General features: G+C 45.9%; 1 protein-coding gene across 2 annotated transcripts in view; it reads right to left on the reverse strand.

Annotated features, from left to right (window-relative positions):
* NCEH1 (neutral cholesterol ester hydrolase 1) overlaps positions 1-20180 on the reverse strand; it is a 42724-nt gene extending 22544 nt beyond the window's left edge. Inside the window, exon 1 of one of the 2 annotated variants that reach the window (XM_088452335.1) lies at positions 20156-20180. In XM_088452335.1, the coding sequence (XP_088308461.1) occupies positions 20156-20173 (18 nt within the window). In that variant the 5' untranslated portion in view covers positions 20174-20180. Of the gene's footprint in view, positions 1-5839; positions 6098-20155 lie in introns of those variants that run through there. The other variant, XM_088452334.1, reaches the window with a different exon arrangement.
* Between the last annotated feature and the right edge of the window lie 4233 nt (positions 20181-24413).

Below are 24413 nucleotides of genomic sequence, written 5' to 3' on the forward strand. Positions count from 1 at the left end.
CTGGGGCCGGCCCCACTGACATCACTAGTGAGGTCACTCCAGGGCTTGCGGCAGTGAGACCCTACCGCATGGTCTCGTCGCAAGCCCGATGGTCGCGATGGTCTTAAGTACATTTCAACAAGACATTAATTAATTATTATTATTATGTTTTATGGTTCCTAATCAATTGCTAAATTATTGTGAAGACATTACTCAATTAATCTGCACCTTACTCTTTTCCTTATAGGCATAGCTCCTGTGTAGTAAACATGGGCTGCTCATATTTAAATTTGAGTCTGTGTGTCATTACTGCAAAAATGTGGAGTGTCAAATGTGGAGTGTCACCAAGGTACATTTAGGAGTCAACCCAATATACTATGAAACCACACCCGTAATTGGTGTTCTTACATGTAGTATTCAAATCGGTTGTTTTACTTGCAGACTGTAAATTTGACCCCAATTTATTTTTTTGTCATTCTGATTTTCTCTTGCTGATTAATCAGTGGGTTACTACAGTAAAGGAGGCCTGAAAAGTTTGATTTTTTTTTTTCCCCAAATATGTGCACAGATTGGATTTGGGACCATTGCTTTTGGTAAGCCTTCCATGCTCAGAAACAATGACAATGGTGTGCATGATAAATTCATGGGGTATACACAATTATATTGCATGTGAATGTATGAATTGTGTATAAAGCCATAAAAGTGACCAGTATAATGTATGATTCAGTAGCCTTTTAGGAAAATGCTCCATGACAGGGAGGCACATAATAATAATCTTATTATATAATTTGTCCAGAACGCTCTTTGAAGTTGAATATCTCAAAGACTAATGCGATTCTTTTGTGACGGATTTCAATCAGCAATAAATTACAGAATTTGGAATAAAACTGTCTAAAATTTGATGGAAAAAAATAAAAAATTGACAAAAACCCTAATAAATGGTTTGGTATAGCTATCCTTAAAATGTCAAGAAAACTACCCGAGCGCAGAGCTGGCACGGTGACCCAGGGTATGCGGCATAGGGGTGACCTCCGCCGGCTACTGTTCGGGCGGCACAACACGTGAGGCTGCTGCCGTAGGGGGCGCTCTTCCCTCACCTACTTTCTCCAACACGTCAATTCCAGACTAGCAACTCCCAGCCAATCAGCACTGGGTTTGCGCCTTGAAAGCAACGCCTCTTTTCTTTGCTTTCCACAAGAGCTGCCGGCAGCCGCTGATTGGCAGGAGGCTGGGAGCCAGTGAGGCGGTGTTCTATAGGGGCTTAGCCTGCAATTCTCCCTGGAAACGGTCCATTTTGCTTCAGAGTCCATGGACAAATATCATTGCACTTACAAATTGGTGAAATGTTACAATAAAAAAATCCCCAGACACCATAAAAGGGCTTGGCCTAGCCGGTTATGTTCCACACACATTTTTTGTTACCAGATTCCCTCGTATTAACATGTTATCTAGCAAAGCATTTTCCGTATGTAAGTTCAGGGTTCAAACTGGCAAAATGTTCGCCACGGGCATACTAGTAATAATAATAATAATAATAATAATAATTTCCAGGCACTTTTTTTGTATGTGGTTTGTATGCTACAGTAGGTACAAATATGACCAAAGCTATGTGCATCTAGTTAGCACTAAACACTATGAAGTCTATTCAACATGTTAATTATCGTGGTCCGAGCGGACCCTGATAATTAACGTTTCTTCTCGATGCAAGCGCCAGAGCAATTCAGCATTGCACCAGCGTTCTGTGCTTGCTTAAAAATAATACCAACTTCAGAAAAAGAATTAAAAATCACAAATTCAGACCCAATAAAATGAAAACTCCACAGCATAAGGGGGGAGATGTATGAAGCGCTATCGGCGCACATTATGTGCGCTGATACCGCTTCTCCCTGAATTATGATCAGTGGATTGCACAGTAAATGACAGGGGCGCTGTACAAGATACAAGATAGCAGTGCCAATCGGCAGAGCATATATGAATGGTCAGTTCGCCTGACCGTTCTGCCCGCTGTTGCTGTCGCTATTGACAGCTACAGCCCAGCGATGCCCTATCCCCACAGCAGGGACAGCGCTGCAGTGGCTGCCGGCTGCACGTGAGATCTCGCTATACTTGCGAGATCCCGTGCATGCTCAGTGGAGCCGGCTGGAACGGAGACACAGTGCATCAGCAGTAGACTGCTGCGCTATGTCCTCAGGCAGGGATCGCCGGAGGGGGGAATGAACACTTCACCTCTCCGGCCGATGAGATGTTCATACATCTCATCGTCACTGCTTCGCCTCAGTATAGAGGTGAAGCAGGAAGCGATATAGCAGCACGTTAAGTGCCACTATAATACATCCCCCACAGATATCATAAGTTCCAATCAATATAGTCTTTATTTGTTATTACTCTGCCAGCAAAACAGTTTCAGATCAATATCACATAAAAAGTAGTCATGGTAGCTTTAACTACCTGCTATATGACACTGCAACATTTTTTTAGGATGCCCTTTACTATTCTTTGTATATCAACCAAGAGATTAAAAAAAAAAATATTCACTGACAAAACTTTTCCAAACATTTAATGCCATCCCTGTACTATTATGTATGACTTTAGCTGCTGGTGTGGCAGGTCACGCTGCATATGACCACATACTACAGTGCCTGAAGTCCTGTGATAACATTTTTCAACAGTTGGAGAAATCCTCTTAGATATTTGCCAAGAGTGAGAGAAGTAGGTAAAAGGTCAGTTGTACAGGGACCACAGAGCTGCAAACTAGTGAAATTCTCCTTCGCTCCTCACTACTTGCAGGGTAATCTATAGCTCCTGCCACCGTCATGTTAGAAGGTAACAGATTATCTTCAGACGAACATGTAACATATAGCATACAGAGGGGTCTATTTACTAAGCAGTGTTAGGAGACAGAGTGAAAAGTGATAAGGTGCCAGCCAATCAGCTCCCAACTGTAATTTTTCAAACACAAAATGTGAGATGGCAGTTAGGAGCTGATTGGCTGGCATTTTATCACTTTTCACTCTGTCTCCTAACACTGCTTAGTAAATAGACCCCAGAATCTCCTATAAAAAATAAGACCTACTGTACTTCAAATATTTATGTTACACAATTTACTTAAAGAAACGCGTGTCGATATTCTGAAGGGATTACAAATAATTGCAGCTTGCATTAACCTATTCCCATTAAAACTGTTTAAGAATACATGGGGTTCATTGTTATTTTTAAGGCATATTGCAACATGTTGCACATTTTAAAACCACAACTAGCAAATAGCTACAGGAGGAATTTCTGTGCTCAGAGACTATTCTGTGCAGGGTTTACTTGAAGTCAGCCTAGTGGGTGAAGAGTCGGACACAGTCACTGACACTTTACCAGGTCAATGACTCCACAGAGCTCTTGGGTCGCGTCAGGTTACTTGAGCATTTAAAAGGAAAAAAACAGTTTTACAGATATTTTTCATTACCATGTTTTGCCATTTATTATATGAACCCAACACCTCCACAAAAACAACAACTGGCACTTATTTGCTGTGCGAAAATATGCAAAGGTCGCAGCTGCTTGGATTGTATTGAGACGCCCACAGGCAGCATCGCAACTTCAAGTGGCTGCATACAAAGATGCAGCACAAGTTGCAGATCCTTCGATAATCATCCTTCTGAGTAACCCTATGGTCGTGTGTACCGAGATGCCAGAGACATTTTTGTTGCGTATGGGATTGTAGACACAGGCTGTGACACACCCTGAAAACTGTTGTGACACGTCTGCGTTTTTGCCGCCACCACCGTTACCTCCCACAAACGGTTCCTGACTGTCAATCACAATGCAGATAAAGAGATGCTGCAAACAACGATAGTAATGTACCTGGGCGCATGTGCAGTTTACTGATTATCGCTACGGAAATATCGGCTTTGTGTACACTTTATTTATTAAGCCTTGGAGAGAGATGAAGTGGAGAGAGAAAGTACCAGCCATTCAGCTCCTGTCATTTTTCAAACATGTTATAAGGGGTTGGGTATGAATAGCCGGTGGCTGAATTGCTGCCGGTTCAAATCCTGACGCCAGTTCAAATCCTGACGCCAGAAACCCGAAGGTGCAGAATCCTAACAGGGGAGATAAATACCCTAACCCTCCTCCTCTCCGCCCCCTAACACTAACCCACCCTTGGTGGTGCCCAACCTCCCCTTCCCACACCCTAAACCTAACCCTCCCCTGGTGGTGCCTAACCTCCCCTTTCCACCCCCTAAACCTAACCCTCCCCTGGTGGTGCCTAACCCTAACCTCCCCCCGATGGTGCCTAACCCTAACCCAGCATCCTAGCCCTAACCCCCACCACCCCCCCCCGCAGCCTAACCCTTCCCTTTCCACCCCCTAAACCTAACCCTCCCCTGGTGGTGCCTAACCTCCCCTTTCCACCCCTAAACCTAACCCTCCCCCCGATGGTGCCTAACCCTAACCCAGCAGCCTAACCCCCCCCCCCCCCCGCAGCCTAACCCTTCCCTTTCCACACCCTAAACCTAACCCTCCCCTGGTGGTGCCTAACACTAACCTCCCCTTCCCGCACCCTAAACCTAACCCTCCCCTGGTGGTGCCTAACCCTAACCTCCCCTTCCCACACCCTAAACCTTACCCTTCCCTGGTGGTGCCTAACCCTAACCCCCACCCCCCGCATCCTAACCCTCCCCGGGGGGGGGTGACTAACCCTAACCTCCCCCTGGGCGTCCCTAAACCTAACTCCCCCATCCCCAGGCTAAGTGTAATACTTATACATACCTTCGGGATGGCGGGAGTTGGGATGCAGATGTCAATATTATGCAGGGCGTTGGGATTCCAGCATAGGTATATCAACGCCCAGGATCCCGTCCGCCGCCATATTAAATGTATCCGTTACAAGCTTGTAACATGAGTTAGGAGCTGATTGGTTGGTACTTTATCACTCTCCACTTTCTCTCCAAGGCTTAGTACATACATCCTAAATGATTGTGAAGTGATTAAATGACTGTCTTGATTTCTGATAACAGTTTAGAGCAGATTAGGTACCCAGCAACATAGTGTTTGTCTGTATCATTCACCAATACCATGTTATATTATTCCAGGAGTGTCTTTGTAATTGGTTTCTATGGAATGTGGACGCCTAAGTACTGCTGTAGGTCACCACTTACGAGTATAGTAGCACTAGGGGAAAATACAACCATGAGGCTATCATCTTAGTACACATTTTGTTGAGCAGACATTTTTCATATATGTGACTAGAGATGACACCTCATTTTACTCTTTGTTGTACTCTGCAAAAATACACATTGTAATAAAAGACAATACAATTCAAGATTATACTGATTATAACATAACGATCATAACTACATTGCTGCAAAATATTATCTGAGAGAACAATGAATGTGTATAATATGCAGAATGTACTAACTAACATTTCTAGCATTAGAAGGAAAGCTGGACAAGTACAATATGATTAGGTACTTTTGGGTCTTGTAGTAAAGTACAATTAATAACCAAACCAGGTTTATTTAGTACATGTGAGGGAGCTGATATTAACAATGAAATAATTTGCAATCAGATATACAGTAATAGGCAGCCTTGTGTAACATGACAGTAATGGGTACTACACAAAGCCTATTGTTGGTCACCAGCACACTCCCCTGCAGCCAGATATATACACCCGAGACGAATACACGGGGACACACGTCGTGGGCGCGTGGAGTGTGACCCTAATTGCGTTGATCTTGTTTTTATTCAATGAAATAACCTCAGATGATCAGTGAGAGGTGGCTGCAGGGGGCCCTGTGTTTGTTGTACGTCTGTCACAGCTGTTCTCTGCAGGATGCCATTTACACTACAGCCAAACGCATGTACTTACCAGGTCCTGTGCACATCTGAAGGTGGCATCCATCAGCATGAGCTTCCAGGGCTCTGCCAGGGTGTGGGGCAGCGGAGTGTACACATAGTAGGCTATGAGCGCTGCCAGAGCAGTCAGCAGGACGGGCGATGCTCTCATATTGACGGCTGACTGCAGCTCTCTGCACCTACTATAATACAGTCAGAGCAGTCAGCGGCAGCTTAAGTTTGTGTTGACATCACTAGCCTCGGCCCATGTTACCCAATCAGGCGCCAGCAGGAGGAGGAAGTGGAACTGGAAGTCAGAGCTGCTAGTGTATTGGCCGTACTAGGCATGTAATGTAGCATTGCATGATTGCAGGGCCAAGTCACCAAGGACACATAGGACACTGCCATCTAGTGGCTTGTCTTTGCACGGCATGTAATGTAGCACTCGGGGGTCACATTGCCACCTAGTGACCAATTAGAAGCTTCTACTCACATATCAGACTTAACTTTCTGAACAGTATTTATAAAACAAGCATTTTAATATGCAGATCCCCTCAGAAAGTGCATATTATGGGATAAACATTACAAACTACAAAGCAGGTGTTTGGCATTACATGTGCCTGGGGCAGCTGATATTTAAACCAAATGACAGATAGTCACGTAACACTTGTTTAAGTTACAGCAACATTACCTGTCCTTACCTGTCCTTTGCCTATCATTGTCCTGTTGCAGATTATGTTATTCCTGTAGCAAAGTCACATTTCCTGTTGTTTCTAAGAATAACTTCCTTTGTAAATGACATATAATAAAAAACAGCATAACATTTATTATTATATAAATTTACTTCGTAGTGCTGTACAATGGGTAAAAGCATAGTAATGAAACAAAACTGGGTATTAACAGCATACTTGCTTACTCTCCCAGAATGGCCGAGAGGCTCCCGAAATTAGGGTACCACACGGAAGAGTTGGCAAATCTCCTGGCCGGCAGCTTCAAAATGATGCAAATATCATAGAAGTGCATCATATTGGCCCCACCCCTCCTCACAGACCTGCAATTCCACAGCATTGTTCTCCTCATCCTGCCTACTTTACTAGGAAGTGGGCAGAATGATGGAGGACCTCCCCCTCAGGAGATTTCCAGAGTAGGGAGAGTAGGTAAGTATACAATTCACATCATCACAGCTCCCCCATCATTGCAGATTGCTGATGGTATGCATACTGGAGATCTGCACATGGGGAGAAGAACAGGGAAGACTCCTGTCTTCCTGTTCTCCCCGCCCCCTTCACTGAGTGCTAGCCAATCACAGGGACCGAGGGGGAAAGGGGAGGGAGAAAAACTCTGCCCCTGCTCCCTGTGTGACTGCTGACGGCACAGTGCCCCCACGGCTGGCCACTATGCCCCCACCCCATGCTGTCCTGTGCATACCTTAATGAAAAGACCGATACTTCAGACTGCTGCCCCCGCAGCCGGTCACTGGTCCCCCACCCCCGCACTGTCCTGCGTACAGATTATTTTACTTACCCGGCATATACTGGGTCACTTCGGGCTATTTACTCCCCGCTAATCCTGACTCTGTCACTTTATGCATAGATGGACACAGTGCTGATATTTACACAGTTGATCGATGTTTTTGCTACTGTGCATGCATAAAGTCACGATAACCCTAAAACCAATGTTTGCAATACTGTTCGCATTTGCTTACAGAATCGCTAACACTTGATAAGGGGTTTGCCGCATCTCTGGACGACCATCTACTTCTTGACAGGGCTCACTGTGCGCTCAGGTTCCATCTCAACCCAGAGATGTGATACTGAGATGTGATACTGAGAATACACCAATGGTGCGATGCAATGATGGAATGCCATGGGCGCAAGGCACTGCAACTGGGCATCTCAGTCTTAAAGAAATCGACCACAGCATTAGCATAAGGACGCAGCTGCAGCGGCATCTGAATGCGACTCATAATCAGGCGCTATATGTCATATGCCCTCAGGGATCTGGGATGTTTCACACAGTTTGTTCTACTGTCTAGATAATCTTCCAGCAGCTGCCAATCACAAAGGGACCTCCTGGCCCCCCTGCATCCCTCTCCCCAATGCTGCCATGCAGCTGATCACTGCTGATTGGGCAGCCTAGCAGCATACCCCACCCGGCGGCTGCAGAGTGAAACAGCCACTGGGGAAATGCAAATTCAGCAGCTCTGAATCCCTCAGTGTATACACGCCAGGGAAATGCAAAGCTGCGATAGTCCGAGCATCACTGGTCAATAATAAAATCAATATTAATGCTGTGTTATGTTATTTTATTTTTTTATAAAATCATGTTGGAGGTTATAAAAGGATGTTCTTGACCTAATTCAATCATAAAAATCTGGCAATTTCTGAGCAGTTTTTGGAAATAATATTAGCCAGTTACTGTAAGTGGTAGTTTTAAAATGGCAATACAAAAAATGCCTGGTTAAGCATTTGTTTCTGTTGGTGGTTTAACTCTATGGGCCGGATTTAATTAGAGGCGAAAAGTGCCGTTTGGATATAAGTTTCCGCAAATTCAGTTTTTCCGCCTGTTTTGAAAGTATCTCCATATTCAATTCCAGGACGATTTCACCTAAGCGGAAACTCAATGCAATGTAATATTCGGAAAAGTATCTCCTATGTATAGCAGGTGAAAAAAATAGCAAAATCGTTATTTTGGGGTGCAAAAGTGGGGAAGTGACTCAGAACCTTTGGGACAGCCCCCAAAGGACAAATCAACATTTTTTTTTTTAAATTACCTCAGAACACCCCCAAAAAAACTTAATTTTTTTGGAGAAAAGGAAAAAGTGGAGGGACAACTATAAAAACTAGCGAAATAGACTTCTTGGGGTGCTGTAAGGAGGGGCCAAGTGTTTTTGGGATTGCAGGTGCATGTATGAAGGTGGTTTTTCACGTTTTTTTAAAAGTTCACTTTAGAGACATAAAAATATGATAGCACCCATTTTCAAGTACCCCAAATTGGACTGGACTAGTTATTTTCACCAAAAAATACTGCTTTATGCCATTCTTCACCACTTTTGCAAAGACACTAATAAGAAGCAAACTAAACTACTTAAGTTCCCCAAACACTTTTATTAGGGCTATTAGTGCACATCAACATTGATTCCCTATGTAAGTGCATCTTTTTGGGGGTACACACTGATTTCCCCAATTATGACAGCACTTTCCGCCTGTTACGCATTCGCCGCTTTCCGTTTTTGCCTGTTTAGGAATTGAATAGGGAGAAAAGCGAGGACACGCGTATAAAGTTTTCGCCTCTGAAATAGACAAGAGAGACGGAAAGTCAGACAGTCGAAACTTTTCCGACTTTTCTCCTCTAATTGAATTTTATTTAGATAGCCCGTTCCTCAGTAAATCGACCCCTAAGCATTTACAGGTGTGTGTAAACACTCATCTTATGTGCCATACATGCCCTGATTTTCATTGCTTGAGGTTGACATCACTGTAAAGGTTTACAATATCATGTAAGATTGATTTGCCATAAAAGCCTTACATGAAATTTAGTCAAGTTAGAAAGGTAATTATATATAAAGTGACATTAGATCATTATAGATGACATATTCACCCATGACAAATATGGAGTCCCGATTTTAGAGCCTAATTGAAAGATGTACGCTATTGCAGCTGCGACTGCATCTTTATGTAATGCTGCGGTCGATGCAATTTATATAGAGATGCCCAATCTGCTGCTGTGTGCATTAAGATGCACCATCGCTTGCACCATTGGAGATTGCACCACCCTTATAGAGGAAGAGAATCTCTTTCTCAATATGGCCGCCAGTGTCAGTATAACAGTCGCTGACGGCAACACGCCCACAACATGCCCATGTCTGGTTAGCCACCCTCTGTTACCACCCAGAAACACCCACTGAAATTTTCTCTCTCTGCATCCAAATTCATTCTGTTTCTTTCGGTGGTAACCACCGGGTCGCATTTGCAGTGCTCCAATGCATACGCACACTGAAAACATTGGCCGCTTGCATGCGGCATCGACACTGTGTCCACCTAGTTCAGAGATATATGTAAATTCGATATTTACGTACAACTCCGATATTTGCTGATCTGTGCACGTGCAGGAGCCGCACTCCGCATGTGCAGATCTGTTTCTGAGATGTTGGTTGCAGTGCCTCAAAAGCTGCAACAAGTGGCGGGCTGGGCCGGGGGGCAGGGTGCCATGTGCCCCCCGGGCCGCAGCGTCATGAGGGCCGCGGGCAGTCTGTGTCACTGAGACACAGACTGCACCGCATATGTAGTGCTGACCGGACGGAGTTCGGTCAGCGCTACACAAGTGACAAACACACAGCCACCGGCTCCGGCAGCTGTGTGTTTGTTTTGATCAGCAGCCAATGAGAGTCTGTCAGACTCTCATTAGCTGCTGCTGCGCCCACTGCAGGAGCCGCTCCATCTTCCGGCTCCCACAGTGGGCAATGGGAGAGGCGTCATGACATCATATGACGTCTCTCCCATAATGCAGAGTGGCCCGGCCCGGGAAGGACAGACGGAGGAGCGAATGGCGACCGCGGGTAGCGGGGATTCAGGTAAGTGTTTTGTTTTTTTTACTACGTGTGTCTACTGGGGGGGAGGCTGGTACTACAATTGGGAGACTACTACTGGGGGCACCACAAGGGGGGAACCACTACTGGAGGCACTGCAAGGGGGGGACTACTACTAATGGGGGCAATACAAGGGGGGGGGACTACTGGTGGCACTACAAAGGGGGAACCACTACTGGACTGGGGGCACTACAAGAGGGAGGGACTACTACTGGGGGCACTACAAGGGGGAGATCACTGCTGGGGGTACTACAAGGGGGAGATCACTACTGGGGGCACTACAGGGGGGCACTACAAGGGGGGACCACTACTGGGGATTATAACTGGGGGCACTTCAAAGGGGGGACTACAACTGTGGGGACTACTACTGGGGGCACTACAAGGGGGGGCTACTATTACAAGGGAGGACTACTACTACTAGGGGCACTACAAGGGGAGGGGACAACTACTAGGGGCACTGCATAGGGGGGAGGGGACTACTACTAGGGGCACTGCATAGGGGGGAGGGGACTACCACTGGGGGCACTGCATCGAGGGACCACTGCTGGGGGCTCTATAAAAAGGGAAATACTGGGGGTACTGCATAGGGGGGAGACTACAACTGGGGCCACTATTTAAGGGGCACTGCATAAGGGTTACCACTATTGGGGGCACTGCATGGGGTGTGGACTGCTACTGGGGGGCACTATATAAGGAGCACTGCATAGGGGGTACCATTAATGGGGGCACTATATAAGGGGCTTACTACTGGGGGCACAAGGGGCACTGCACAGGGGGGACCACTACTGGGGGCACTGTATAAGGGGCACTGCATAGGGGGATCACTACTGGAGGCCTGCATAAGGGGGTCCTCTCCTGGGGCACAGGGGGGCACTGCATATGGGCACCATGACAGGGCTGTTCCTAATCTTTATTTTTACTTTACATTAATCCCATATGGACCCGCCTCCTTCCTGGAACGCTTGAGGGGGGGGCGCCGTAGCACGCACATTCTTCGGGCACCCTGGCTTCATGCTACCCCTCTGCCAGGGCCGCCTGCATGCATTTGCCCCCCAGGCTAAAAGTTGCCAGCCAGCCACTGACTGACATGCTGCTGGAGCTTGGGGGGTAGCGACAGTGAGCAGACCATAAAATGGGGGCGTGGCCGACCCATTTTCTGGTCATGCCGAAGCCAGTAGAAAATAACTCTAGGTGCAAGGCAAAAAGAGATATTTGTAAAGCTGCTGCTTTAAGGGATTGCTTACCCATTAGTAGATACCAATAAAAAGAAAAAGAAAGCAGTGCTACTACAAACACTATATTAGCGTTCCCGCTAGGCTCTTTCAGCGGGGTGCCGCGCCCTGCCCTATTTCTAAAGGGTCTAAAGCACCCTGCCCACCGGAGGGTGGGGAAAACGGCGGTGCAGCAGTCACCGCCGGTGAATGGATGCCCGGGCTCATGAGGGCTGCCCGGCATGTCTTTAAGTGCCAGGCACGCCCCCAAGACTGATGAAAAGGGGACGCGTAATAAAGACACGCCCCCTTTTCATTGGTCACGCCACCTTTTCAGGCTCTCGCAGAAGTGCCCTTTCTCTGGGTCCGGCGCCCGCCCGGCACAAGACTTAGGGGTAAATTTATTAACATTCGTGTTGGTACCGATTTGCATTTTTGGGTGAACTTTTTTGCAAATCAGGAATTTACTATCATTAAAGTCGGGTGATTGCTTCATTTTTTCAGGTTGCAATCGGGTGGTTTAATGCTGCAAATTTGGCCGTTTTGAACAATAGAAATAATATCACCATCGACTCAAATTGGAAGTACTTTTAATTTTTTTAATACAAATCGGGAATTTACCATTATTCATTTTGCTAAAGTCGCCTGTTTCACACTTAAATCGGGGACTTAATAGAAGTTTTAAATGCACCACCTCCTGAGCTGCGAGTTGCCATCGAACATACACAAATCAGTGTGATTTGTGTATGTTTCTGAATGGCAAATGTGTTCTATGGGTTCATTTAAAAAAAAAATTACGTGAGGCCCCCCCAAAAGGCTAACAGCCCCAGACTTGCCAGCCTGTCCTGGTACCTAAAATTACGGGGAACAAAACGAGTAGGGTTCCACCGTAAATTAGGTACCAGAACCAGGCTGCAGGGCCAGTCCTGGTTTAAATTATAGGGGGAAAGAATTTGCGTAGGGGTCCCCCCTATAATTAAAACCAGTGCCGGACTCTTTCTAGCGGGGGGCTGATACCACAGCCAGGTGGAGCCCTTTCACCGGGCCCCCCAGCCGCAGCATCAGTCCTGACCGCTAGTCAGCCCAGGCCAGGGATTCCCTGGGGAGTTGGGGACCCCCCCAATCAAGGGGTCCCCCTCTCCAGTGAACTCCTGGCCTAGGCTGATAGCTCGGGGCTATCCCTGCCACCCTAGGGTGGTAGGTGGCGGGTTGATAGTGTATGTAGTGTGTAAAAAATAGAATTAACAACACTGTATTTACAGTGGAACTACAGGTCCCAGCAAGCCTCCCCACATGCTGGTACTTGGAGAACCACAAGTACCAGCATGCGGGACATTAAGGGCCTGCTGGTACCTGTAGTTCAAAGAAATGTGTAAAAAAACACACAACACACACCTTGAAAGTACAGTTTTATTTCATACATACACACACACATACTCACCTACATTACCAGGAGTGGTCCCCTTGTCCAAAGTAGGCATCCAAGGTCTTCAGAAAACAAAAAAATGCAAATACCAACCCAAACAACAGATACCAACCAGGATGGTTGATCTCTCCCAAATGAAACGCTCAGTCTCGGCTTCTGCCTTTATAGAGCCGTATCTGAGCGTTCATTGGCTGAGAGAGGTGAGCCCCCGCCTCTATCAGCCAATGAAGGGCTCCTCCACTGAAGTCAGTAGTGGGAGCCGCAGGTTACTACAGTTTATTCTGCGGTTCCCACCATTGACTTCAATGCATATATTAGCCACATGGATGCCAGATGAAGCTTGGGCTTCACTGCGTGCGATGAGGTTAGCAATTCCTGGGTAAGGTCAGACCTTGTGCAAGTGTGCGTGAGGCTGCGATTGTACTCAATGCTACCAATGGTTTTGCAGACTTGCAAAGTATTACAGATGTGTGTAAGGTGGGCATCCTTATGTTGTGGTATCTTCGCTATTGCAATCGCAGTTGCGATCCTTACTGAATCAGGCCCTTTATCAGCAAATTTTAAAATTATGGAGAAGGGAAAGAAAACAACTGCAGTGTCAGGCTCCACTGACTCCTCACAATCACGCCGCAGCGCCCTCAATAAATCATCAACGCCATGCTGTCTAGCAGAGTTCTTGTCAAAATATGAGAAATCCTCACTATCTGATTCCTCTGCTACGTCACATCTTCACAGGAAAAGCACTCAGGAACTAATCCTCCTCAGCACACGACAAAGATAGAACTCAGGAGCTGATTCAGCAAGGAAAGAAGATGAGAATTCACACGCACTCGGATAATGTTTTCGCACTGGGCATGCATCCCTTCCTATATTGATTGACAGGAAGTGCCGTTTGTGGGTGGTGATGGGGAGGTGGTCAGACGAAAGCAGGCGTGCCTGTGCATTGGGACGCCGTTATAGGGGCGTGCATAATTAAGACAGTGCGGCAGCATACGCAGTCAGATGACTCGATGCACGCAGGAAGTGGCCAAAATACTACACGAGTTCAGGTCAACCTCTATTGTGTGTATGGTTCTCGATGTTACAGCTGTCTTACGGACTACTCAGGCTTTTAGTAAAGGGAAGTGGGCGGCATTGTGTAGTGCTGGGCGTCTGCATCTTATGCTGCGGTCGCCGTGCGTATGCATTGATTAGCATATACACGCAGCGGCCAAGTGCGCACACTTGCATTCCTTACTGAATCAGGCCCTCAGACATTTACAAGAACTAGCCAGCAAAATCTCTGGATCAAACTTTAATGGAATAAAAACTAGGGATGGGAAACGAATGATGAAACAATTGTTTAGCTCCTATGTTCTATGACTTTGCCATCGATGGCAAGCTTGCAATGGGCCTGATTCAGAGGTGAATGCAGTTTTGATTCGGTCAAACTGACATGTTTTGTAGTCTGTGTATACTTAGGAGCTGCAGTGTGCATGTGCGGCAATACTGTTGCGGTTCCGGTGTTTTTTTTTTAAACTATAATTTTTTCTTTTACAATGATCAGCTTGTGCTCTATTTAGACAACAAAGATGATAACAGGGGCCGGCTACTGGCATTGCTCTGCCAGCCTGCGCAGAGAGGGAGCCATGCTTAATGCCATCTCCAGGTGGCGTTGTTATCGCAGGGCTCCCCCTGGTATTTTTTAACAATTCTCTTGATTCATTTCAAGCAAATCACATTTCCTAATACAAGAATGGGAATGGGATCTGCTTACTAAAAAAATTAGAATTAAAGGGCTTGGAGTCATTTTTCACGAAAACTACTTCAAAACTCCTTCAATACATTTATGTGATACTAAAATAATGTGAAAATAGTGTGAAAACATCCTTTTTCACAAGTAAAAATTATATTGATAAATTGGTCCCTCAGAGTGTAAATTGGTAATCGCACAGCAGCTGTGGTACAGCAGTGGTGATTAGGAAGAATTTGGGGGGAACACAGAACTCACATGCAGGAACGGATGGGATCACTGAGACCAGCCTCTCAGTAGCGAGTACAGCCTTTTGGGCTCTATTTATTAACATTATTTTTACTAAAATAATGTGAAAAAGGGTGTTTTCACACCCTTTTCACATAATTTTAGTATCCCCTACAGTTACTAAAGGGCAATTGGAGTAGAATACGTAAAATTCTACTCCAACCCCTAATTATCACTTATTTTTAGTAATCAGATCGCATTTCCCATAATTGTAATGGGAAATGTGATCTGGCCAAAGTTACTAAAAATAAAATGTGTAAAAATACCGGGGAAAGCCCTGTGATAATAACAGCACCTGGAGGTGGCGTTATCCAGGGTCTCCCCCCGGTTACCGGACTCCTGCTCTGCTATAACGTGCAGAGCAGAGCCCGGAGCCGGCCCCAGTGATCAGCTGTTTGGTCTAAACAGACCACACGCTGATACACTATAAAAAAAAGTAACAAAAAAACAAAAACAAACTTACCTGAGTCCAGGGACCAGAGTTCAGGGCTCCTGTGATGTCCTCCCTCCAGTCAGCTGACAGGGTCCCAGTGAAGTACGGGATGTACAGGGGACATCACTGGAGGCCCGATAACTGCAGGTAAGTGTAATTAAGGGAGGGGGAATATCAGGGGGGTAGAAGCGGCAGCCGGTCGGCGCATGGGCGGGGCACTTGTCACAGTATTTTTGGCGAAAATACCGTAATAAGGCTCCGGAGGGGATTCGCAGGGACAGAGCTTTATCGCAAGCTCTGTCCCTGCAAGGGATTTGTAGTAAATCCCTGTGATATTGCCTGAATTCGCAATGCGAATTCAGTCGGTAATATCACACTACAATCTGCATTGCCAATGCGGATTGTAGTAAATAGAGCCCTTTGTGAGAAGTGAACCAGTGTTGGAAAGAGAGAGGTGACTCCAATGCATACTTGCCTGCTTTTGAATAAGCTTTCAGGTAGATTATGAAAGCAACAACTATGAGTACTGCTACATCTGAGAGGCATGTCATAAAATTTGAGCTCCAAAGCAGTTAGTAAGATCTACTTGTTGGTGAAAACACACTGATACTTTTCAGAAAATGCATGTAGCCATAAGGATCATTGGGCCTGATTCAGAGCCGCTCGTAAGCGGCCTCTAGTTCGCTCCGAGCGATGGTTGCCCAACTGCGCATGCGTACGGATCGTTATACGCATGCGCGAACCAGTCAGTGTGGTCGAAATTCATGTGCTCGCAAAATAGCGAATGCCTGATAATTTGAGTGACAGAATGAGGCGTATGTGGGTGGGAACAAGGGAAGGTGCTTGAAAACGGGGAGTGGAGATCAGAACGCAGGCGTGCTTAAAGGTCAAAACGGGCGTTTTATGGATGTGCATAATTAAAACAGCAGCGTCATTGACCACGTCACTGGGTTATTTTATAGCCAGAACTGCTCGCAAGATTGTGGTAGCAAAAACCAACCACAAGAATAGCGAGCAGTTCATATACATTGGTCGATGTACTCGATTAATCTAATAAATAGCGGACATGACGTAGGATGCGAGCGGCCAGGGGGCGTATTTTTCAAAAAAACGACCGCAAGTTTTGTTCGCTCGTTCAGACCTAGAGGCATGAACAGACCACAAAGAGCGAACGGTTCATTTGAATAGCCACCCCTATTTTCTGGACGAGCGAGCGCTAATTGCGTCCGGCTCTGAATCAGGCCCTTTGTGCCTTATAACCAATGCAGGGAAATTATACTAATTATCTAATTTGAATGTATTTATATGTTTTTATATACTGTATTTAACAGCTTCATAATGGGTGTAAGATGCAATCGGGGAAATTGCTAGACTCTTCAGGAAGTCAGGGAGATTGCTACTATTTCTGGGAGTCTCCCTGACAATCAGGGAGAGTTGGCAAGTATGTTCCAATGGGGCTCCTCCAAGTGTCAGTGAGTACCAGGTGTATGAACACTGCTCCACGATCAAGAAGCAAAATCCGGCATGCAGGGACAGTGGGCCTGATTCAGAGCCGGACGCTATTTGCGCTCACTCGTTCCGAAAAAGGGGCTGGATATTTAAATAGAGCGCTCGCATTTTGCGGTCTGTTGACGCCTCTATGTCTGAACAAGCGAACGAAACATGCGCTCGCTATTTTTTTTAAAAACGCCCCCTGGCCGCTCGCATCCTACGTCATCTCCGCTATTTATTAGATTAATCGATTACATCGAAAGGCGTATGAACTGCTCGCAGTGCTTGTGGTAGGATTTTCCTACCGCAATCATGCGAGCAGTTCAGGCTAAAAGACAACCAAGTGACGTGGTCGATGACGCTGCTTTGTTAATTATGCACACCCTTAAAATGCCCGTTTTGACCTTTTGGCACGCCTGCGTTCGGATCTCCACTCCCCGTTTTCAAGCACCTTCCCCTGTTACCACCCACAAACGCCTCATTCTGTCACTCAAATTAGCAGGCATTCGCCATTTTGCGAGCACACAATTTCCGACCGCAATGACTGGTTCGCGCATGCGTATTACAACCCATATGCATGCACAATTGTGCGAACATCGCTCGGAGCAAACGAGCGGCCGCTTACAAGCGGCTCTGAATCAGGCCCAGTGTGTGAAAGCAGCAGTACAGCTTCTTGCCACTGATGTCTGATTGTTACTCAGAAGTAGACAGCGCCAGGCACACTCAGTGGGAAGGCCCGCAGGATTCTGGACTGAGAGAGAAAGACAGCATATGAAGCCATGCATGCACAGAAGTGCAGAGTTGAGGTTGCGCCACCGTGCAGAGCTGTGCTGGGTCCTAGTGCTCACTAACTTATGCCTTTAAGTAACAGAGGCAGTGTCTCTAACAGATGGGTCACGGCAGGGGCTGGCTGGCAACTTTCAGCCTGGGGGGCAAACACAAGCAAGTGGCCCCAGCTTTTCTACTAGTACATTGTGAAATACTACCGAGCTTGGCCCCGTTAGGTTAACGCCAAGTCCAGATGGCGTTACCCTATAGTAGCCTATGGGCTACAATTTAGCAAATTCTTCTGGAGAGGGGTGCTCTGGGTCCCTCTCCGTTGGTGATATATGCGCAGGCCAACAGACCAAACCAGAAAGCTCCCAGCTCTTCACCAGGGCAGGCTCTTATCAGGATTTTAGTAAATTTGAATGAAAATATTAATTTATACTAGGGATGTGCAGGCTCGGATAGGTTCGAGTTTGCACGTGGAGTTCGGATTTTTCCCTCCAAAAAAACGGAACTCAGAACGAGGCAAAACGTCATCTTACATGGACGAACATCATCATTCCTGGTCTTTTGTCCAGGAATGATGATGTTCGTCCATGTAAGATGACGTTTTGCCTCGTTCTGAGTTCCGTTTTTTTGGAGGGAAAAATCCGAACTCCACGTGCAAACTCGAACCTATCCGAGCCTGCACATCCCTAATTTATACATTGAGCCTTTGGTGTAAAATATTTATCGCATCCGCATTAAAAATGGGTATTGTGATAAATATGCCCCTTAGTAACAGAAATTTGTGCTTACCTGCCATCCTTAGGTTAAATTTTGTGTTGTTGAATGTGAATGTGAACCGTCCATCCATGCCAAATCTGATCACAGCCATGCAGTAAGGGGGCAGAGACAATCATGCTGGTAGGGAGCATAGGCACAGATGAGGAGTACAGATGAAAAAACAGGGACAGTGGGAGAGACTGCTGGGGAGAAAGGGACAGTGGGAGAGAGTGCAGGGGAGGAGGAGAGGCTGCAGGCATTAAGGGACCAGTGGAAGAGAGTACAGGGCAGAAGGGGGTTCCTGTCAGAATAACAATGGAAGTGTTCCTGCCACTAGCTGCAGCATCAGCAAAGGGGGATATAGAGGCTGGTGTATGTACAGTATACACATCTCGCTCTAGTCCACATCTTAAAAAAAAAAAAAGTCACCCAGCCATCAGGCGGCCCCCAGGGAACTTCCTGGTGATGCCTACGGCCAGTCTGCCACTTACAGCATGCCATCGAGGGGTGTGTTGTGCTATGGGGCATGTCTACCACCACTCAGGGTAAGTAACATTGAACTTGAATATATTGGATAATCCCAGTATTTATTTACAATTGGTATGACGAGGGTTTACAAAAGTATACTGAGCATTGTACAGTATACACATACACAGCACAGTGCAATAATATGCTGCATACATTACACAAAAAATTGAGCTATACTGCACTACACATCACTGTGCATTATGCTATACACATACATGGCACTCTACAATATACAGAGCTCACATATACTGTACTAAGCACAGCAAAATAAATAAATAAATATATATATATATATAATATATATATATATATGTACACACACACAATCGCAAAAAGATGACAACACTCAGAGGCTATCAAAATATCGAATGTATTAAGGTCAAAGTGAGGTGACGTTTTGGGGTGCAACCCCCTTTCTCAAGCCAACAGATATCTGTGGTGTTGACTTGAGAAAGGGGGTTGCACCCCGAAACATCGCCTCACTTTGACCTTAATACATTGGATATTTTTTTATGATAGTCTCTGAATGCTGTAATATAGAATTTGATGGCAGATAAGAACCACTTGGCCCATCTAGTCTGCCCATTTTTAAACATTATTACATCAACCCTTATTGATCCTTACTTCTTCTGAAGGATATCCTTATGTCTATCCCATGCATGTTTAAATTGCTCTACTGTCTTAGCCTCTACCACCCCTGATGGGAGGCTATTCCACTTGTCCACTACCCTTTCTGTGAAGTAAGTTTTCCTCGAATTTCCCCTGAACCTACCACCATCCAGTTTTAGAACATGTCCTCTTATTCTTTGTCTGTGAGGGGGCGGAGCCTCACTTTATGTCAGTCCAGCAGCCTGCCTAATGTGTATATATAAATCCAGACAGGCGACACTCACAGGACTTTCAGTCAATAAATCACACTAACACAATGTGTGTTTGCCCTATGTTTTGGTTTACTTAACTATTTTCAAGGATATTGAAAACAGTCAAGTGCACTGAAACATCGGGCAAACACATTGTGTTAGTGCGATTTATTGACTGGAAGTCCTGTGAGTTCTGCCTGCCTGAATTTATATATTGTCACGACCCTGTCTAGTTGTCACCTTTTTGCCTTGAGACTTACCATTGTCAGCTGTCCCATGGATCTGTGTGTGTAATTTGCCTGGAGGATTTGCTCTGATTATTGCACCTGGTCTCTCCTCTGTCTGTGAGCACTGCTAGCCCTGATTGGAATCGCAGGTGTGGTTCTGATTCTCAGAGCTGGAGAGATGAATACTACCTCTGCATGTTGTGCCTTCCACCACTCAGAATGCTACTGCCAGACCACCTGTCCGTATCCACCAATTGCTGCCAGACCCAGGGTATATATATCCTCCCCTGATAGCATTCTGGGCCTGAACATCTCGTCTTCCCGTGGTGTATGGTTCATGCTGTTTCTGTGTTCTAGTGTATCCCTGAAACCTGGTACAGTGACCCCTGGTGCTATCCAGAAAACCTGTTACAGCTATACCTGGCAATCCAGTAAACCTGCTAGCAGCAACCCCTGGTGCATCCTGAAAACCTGCTACAGCTATACCTGGCAATCTAGTAAACCTGCTGGCAGCAACCCCTGGTGCGTCCTGAAAACCTGCTACAGCTATACCTGGCAATCCAGTAAACCTGCTGACAGCAACCCCTGGTGTATCCTGAAAGCCTGTTGCAGCAATACCTGGCATCCACACATCCTGTTACAGCAATACCTGGCCTGTGTTCTGCTGCGCTGCTTGCCCTACTCCTGGTTGGTCCTTGGCACTCTGTAAACCTACATCGTGTCACCCTGCCTTGCTTCCTGCTGTGGATCAACTCCTGCTCCTTTTATCTACCTATTCCCTCCCTGAACCTAAAATTCCCAGACCTACCCTTTCCTTCCTGAACCTGGTATTCCCTATTACTCATCCATCCTGCACCTGTGTTCCAGCCTTTGTCACAGAAATTCCAGATTACCCTGTTTAGCCCTTGTCTCAGCATTACCTGACTTCCCTTCAGCCATTGTCACATTGTTCTAGTCCAGAATCAAGTTCCAAGCTCATCAGTTCAATTCAACAAGTTTTCCTGCCGGTCCCAGTCTGGTTCCTCCAGTTCCTGTCATTTATCATCAAAGGCAGTTTTCACTGCTACACAAGTCTTGTAAATAGAGCTATCTACATCACCCATGGTTCCGCTCCAGCCGGCCTCCAGAGAATCCAGTTCATCACCTGAGATAGGTAACTCACAAGCACCAATCATGACATATATATTAAACTTGAACTTGGGAAGGCACCTGGGCATTATTACATGCATTACAGCTGGAGTGCCGGAAGTTTGAGGAAATATATATATATCACACACACTACAGCAGCCCAATCCCCAAAGGTTTCTATTAGATGGAGTTGGCTACTGAAGCCAAAGGGCTTCTATGAGCATGCTTGACAAAGGGCTACATTCTGAAATGTTGCTATTGTTCATAGTAATTAAGCTTAAACACTATTGAGTTTGACTCTACTTGTGGAATGATGTACTACCTGGATAGATAGTTAGACATTAGTAACCTCCAAAGCATCATGCAGCCAGCCACTGTGACCCGCACAAGCTCATAAACCCAGCCATTGTGACCCGCACAAGCTCTTAAACCCAGCCATTGTGACCCGCACAAGCTCTTAAACCCAGACATTGTGACCCGCACAAGCTCTTAAACCCAGCCAATGTGACCCGCACAAGCTCATAAACCCAGCCACTGTGACCCGCACAAGCTCATAAACCCAGCCACTGTGACCCGCACAAGCTCATAAACCCAGCCACTGTGACCCGCACAAGCATCATGCAGCCAGCCACTGTGACCCGCACAAGCATCATGCAGCCAGCCATTGTGATTCGTACGCTGTGGCTTATATGCAAAGTACCTGACAGTTACTGACAACACTGAATAGTTAATGTTATGTTGTTCATATCAATGGGCACAAAATTGTCATTGCGGTTACTGGTTGGTGCCAGAAATTATACTATTACTAGAATTTTACACTCTAATAAAACCATATAAATGGGTATAGAGATCAGAGCTGGATCATCCATTATGAAACCTAGATTCCTACCTAGGGCCCATTGTGCAGTGAGGGGCCTGGATTACTCTTGTCCTACTTCCACTTTAAAAATACGGGGAGACTCTCATAAATCCCTGAAGTGGCTGAAGATCTCAAGCTATTACATATAATCCTAAAACTTATAGAATACTGAAAGAAGTATTATGTAAGATAATGGAGGAGGAGGAGGAGATCATCATCAGTAAGTGGTGTCTGGTATTCAGTGTCCCATGTGCGGCCCTATAACCTACATAAGGGCCTTAGCATTACCCTTCGTCTCAGTAATAAATATAAGTGACATGTAAAGAAAGAGACACCAGTTTGTAATTACCTATCAGTGGAGGTTCATATAAGATTTCAAACGCTATAAAACACAGGGTCTATGTGACTTCTGGGTAAGCAGATTTTCCTCCAGGCTGTGACAGTGAGGATGAGGCATAAAGAGACATAGAGTAATTTTGCAGGAAGGTTTTCAGCTGTCAGTGTGCTGCACTTGTTATTAATGGGTCTTGGGACCCCATGGCAACACTTTTCATATGGTGAAAACAAATATTGCATTTATAATTTTCAGAACAACTAAAACAAGTTCTTCTGCGTTTCCCACCTTTGGGCTGCAGTCAGTGACATCCAGTGGTGGACTTTCCCGCATCCCCCCCCAGTATAAACCACCACCTCAGTGAGCAAGTTACAGTCTGTGACTGCTCTGGCTACACTGTGACTGGCAGTGGCTTCCCATTGTAAGAGCTACCTGCCAGTCACACACAGGACAGGCAGTCCCAGGGTGAGGTGTTTTCTCCCCCTTGGACTGTCAGTCTGGGCTGTGTTTAGCAGAGAGTGTGCTTCCAGTGGGTAGCTACTTCACTGCCTTTCGGGCAGCACTACCCGGCTTCTAGGGGCTGCAGCCGATGCAGTCCCTAGAAGCCAACATTTTGTGCATGCGCCACTCATGGCTCCTGCCAGATCCATTGCACAGGTGCTGGAACCCGGCTTCCTGGCTGGGGCTACTGACTTATTTTCTCTTCCTATAGTGCAGTCAGAGAGAGTATGGGCAGCAGCAGCACCCCTAATCGAAGAGGGTAGGAGCCGCTGCTGGCCATATCTATTGTGGTGTGTATAACTATCATATTTATATTCCCACTAATGTAAGTGTATGCAATTGCATCAGACCATGGATGTTACTCATGTGCAATTTGTGTTTTCTCCCCAGATGTGCCGGATACTGTAGCCAGGGAAAGCAGTTTGGAGGTCACTGCTACATTAAGTTAAGCAAACCGATCCTAGAGCAGCGGCCAAGGAGGAATCTAGTAGAGGTACTATAGGTTGTGTTTCTGCACTAACCCTTCACTAGAAGATTGTTTGACAGATGATTGCTTGTGCACCTGACTGCAATTATTGTAACAGTGGGAATCTGGATTATCCTTGCACCCTGCATCATACATACTCTCCCAGAAGGTGCGGTAGTCTCCCAATTTTTTGGGTAGTGCCCTGCTCCACCGGAAGAGTGGCCGGAACTCCTGCATCCCGCCCACTTCATGGTGAAGTGGGCAGGATGGGGAGCTAATTGCTGGGAATTGCAGGTCTGTAGGGAGCGGGGTTAAAATGCAGTGAATTGCATAATTTTAGCTCTGCCCCGTCGCCAAGGACTTGCATCCGGCCCCGCCCCTAAAGTGGTCAGCTGCTTGCCCTCTCCAGGCTTCTACTGGAGAGGAGAAACCAAAAGTAGGTATTTATGTCCAGCATGCATCGGGGGAGGTGAGGAAATGTCTTCAGAGGTAATAAATATTTAGTGGTCCCATCATTTCATATAAATTAGGGTGTGAAGACCAACCTTTTTCCTTCTTAGAAATGTATGTACAGTATATTTTCTTATTAATCAATTGATAATCCTCTGACCTCTCCACATGCACCACTCACACCTCCTCCTGTGCCTGGCCCCCCTATCATGTACAGCGGGTCACAGTTATTAACAGCATTGAGACTAATGAAGTATTTGAATGTGATAATGGGATGAAGAAGGTACATTTTTCAGAATATAAAAAATTAAATTTAACAAGAAAGAAGTTTTCACCAATTATTTTAATAGTACATAGTATAGTGTTTATCTCATTTGATCTGGTGTAGCTCACATCTGGAAACAAAAACTTCAAACATTTTTAACAAACTAATTGTGTGTAATGTCTGTGTCATTCTTACTATAACAGGCTCATTATGTTATGTATTGCAGAGCATACTTGATACATGCATACTTGTACGTGTCCAAAATAAAGGACACTTCTTCTCATGGGG

This window comes from Taudactylus pleione, unplaced genomic scaffold (assembly GCF_031769625.1).
Source record: "Taudactylus pleione unplaced genomic scaffold, aTauple2 ptg000037l, whole genome shotgun sequence".
Lineage (NCBI taxonomy): Eukaryota > Metazoa > Chordata > Amphibia > Anura > Myobatrachidae > Taudactylus > Taudactylus pleione.